This window comes from Cynara cardunculus, unplaced genomic scaffold (genome assembly GCF_001531365.2).
Source record: "Cynara cardunculus var. scolymus isolate 2C unplaced genomic scaffold, CcrdV1 Un_Scaffold_9364, whole genome shotgun sequence".
Lineage (NCBI taxonomy): Eukaryota > Viridiplantae > Streptophyta > Magnoliopsida > Asterales > Asteraceae > Cynara > Cynara cardunculus.
The window spans coordinates 4,457-6,631 of record NW_020204904.1 but is presented as its reverse complement, the minus strand read 5'-3'; the positions used below and the strand labels follow the sequence as shown (position 1 = coordinate 6,631).

The window sequence follows — 2,175 nt, the reverse complement described above, 5'->3', positions numbered from 1 at the left end:
ACCTCAATTAGTCATATTAACATGTAGTTATACCAACTATGACCCATTTAGTGTCATTTTGACCCAATTAAATCGTTACGAAGAAATAGGCCCATTAAACGCATCAGGGTCTAATGGGACTGATTATGACCTACTGAAAGGGGAAAGCAACCCCAGGCAATTTTATAAAGACTAGTAAAAGAGAGAACAGTCAAAACAGCAAATCAACAAGATACGCTATGGCAACTTTGGCTTACAAACCAAGCCATAAGAAGCCAAAAAAGACAAAGAGAAATGCACCAATAAATAATAATAAAGCAAGACAAAAAATAAATGGAGCAAAACCCCGCCATCTTCCAAAAACGAAACCCTTTAGCAAACACCTTTTCACGTGTCATTGAGAGGTATGAGTTTTTGTCTTGCCTTCCACGCCATTCTTTGAAGAATCTGACTCTTGATCTCAGCCACCACTTTCTCGCCAGCTTGATTATGCTTATCTAAGAATTTTCTATTCCTTTCCTGCCATATGTGGTATACTGTAGCAGATATACCTATCTTTTGAACCGTGGACCATGACTTCCACCCTTGAGATAGACCCCTGTTAAGATAGTCCTCCCATTTGTTCGGACAATTTGTTATCCCAACTTCCTTCTGAATGACCTCCCATATACTATTCGGGTAGTTGCATTCAAAAAATAAATGATTATGCATTTCAAGCACAAGATTACAGAAAACACATTTCAAGTCCGGAGGTTCATGTTTCCATTGACAGATGCGATCTTGAGTTGGTAATCTATGTTGACAAGCCATCCACATACACAGAGCATGTTTAGGAATGTAAGCTTTATTCCATACAACCTTATACCAATGCACCTTCGGCCTTGCTTCTTGTAATGTATGCCAAGCCACTTTTACTTCAAATGCTTTCCGCTTATGGTTAGCATCAAGCCATTGGACCGTATCCTCAATTTGAGTAGGGAGTGGGATCATAACACTTTGCAATTGGGGATACAGCTGAATCCAATCCTCTRGCCAAGTAGTACCAAACCGTTGCATTAGATCATAGACCGTAGAGTTATTGTGAAACCCATGACCATTAATGAATCTGTAAGTGAGCAAATGGATAAGGGGACCCGGCTCACTCCACGTATCTTCCCAAGCATGAGTGGATATACCATCACCCATATTATAGATAAAAAAACCTTCTGCATTGAGGTCTCAACTCCAAAAGGTTTCKAAGAAGCCACGACCATTCATTCCTTTTCTTTATAATCCAAAAATTCCTGCCTCGAATACAATGAGACTGGATCCATGATACCCACATAGTATTTCTATGAGAAAGAATATCCCAAATATTTTTAAACAGTAACACCGATTCCAGAGTGCTAGTCTTTTCAAACCAAGACCACCATGTTGAATAGGTAGACAAATCCTATCCCATGAAACTCGACATTTACCCATAGTACCCTCCATTTTATTCCATAAAAAATTACGGAATAGCTGCTCAATCTCATGAATAGTGGTTGCCGGCACAAGAAATACCGACATCCAATAGGTTTGCATAGAATGAAGTACAGAGATGATGAGCTGTCTTCTTCCCCCATAAAAAAGGAATTTATTTTTCCAATTCATCAAACGAGATTTAAGTTTGAGCACAAGAGGGTTAAAATCACGCACCTTTAAACGAACAGGAGAGAGAGGCACTCCCAGGTAGCGAATAGGAAAAACCCCCGGACGAAAAGGAAGACTGTGTCGAATGATATTCTGAACATCCATCCCCACATTCCCAAAGAAAACTTCACTTTTAGCAAGACTTAGAGACAGACCCGAACGTTCTTCAAACAAATGGAGAGCACGTTTTAGCACTTCAACTGAAATTGCGTCCCCCTTAGAAAAGATAAAAAGATCATCCGCAAAACATAAATGGGTCAATTTAATCTCCGCGCAACCTTGATGATAAGCAAACTGAACCTCCTCCTCAATACATTTTGTCAGAATCATCGATAATCCCTCTATAACCACCGTGAACAAATAAGGAGACAAAGGATCCCCTTGTCTTAATCCTCGCTTTCCATAAAAAAAACCTTCCGGTTGTCCATTAACACAGATAGAGAAAGTAGGCGATGTGACTAGAGATTTAATCCAGTTAAGCATAACTGGATGAAATCCCATTCCCTTAAGCATTCCCAGAAGATA

The 2,175-nt window shown here is 39.6% G+C and overlaps 2 protein-coding genes across 2 annotated transcripts in view; both read right to left on the bottom strand.

Moving 5' to 3' along the window:
* Positions 1 to 366: 366 nt before the first annotated feature.
* Positions 367 to 1,164, bottom strand: LOC112505266. Its single transcript, XM_025109197.1, has one exon. The coding sequence runs from the start codon at positions 1,162 to 1,164 to the stop codon at positions 367 to 369; it is 798 nt and encodes a 265-aa protein (XP_024964965.1).
* A 68-nt stretch (positions 1,165 to 1,232) lies between these two features.
* Positions 1,233 to 2,175, bottom strand: part of LOC112505265 — a 2,374-nt gene continuing 1,431 nt past the window's right edge. Inside the window, exons 2-3 of the mRNA XM_025109196.1 lie at positions 1,657 to 1,866; positions 1,233 to 1,310 (exon numbers count right to left, since the gene is read on the bottom strand). Coding sequence (XP_024964964.1) covers positions 1,233 to 1,310; positions 1,657 to 1,866 — 288 coding nt within the window. The remainder of the gene's footprint in view (positions 1,311 to 1,656; positions 1,867 to 2,175) is intronic.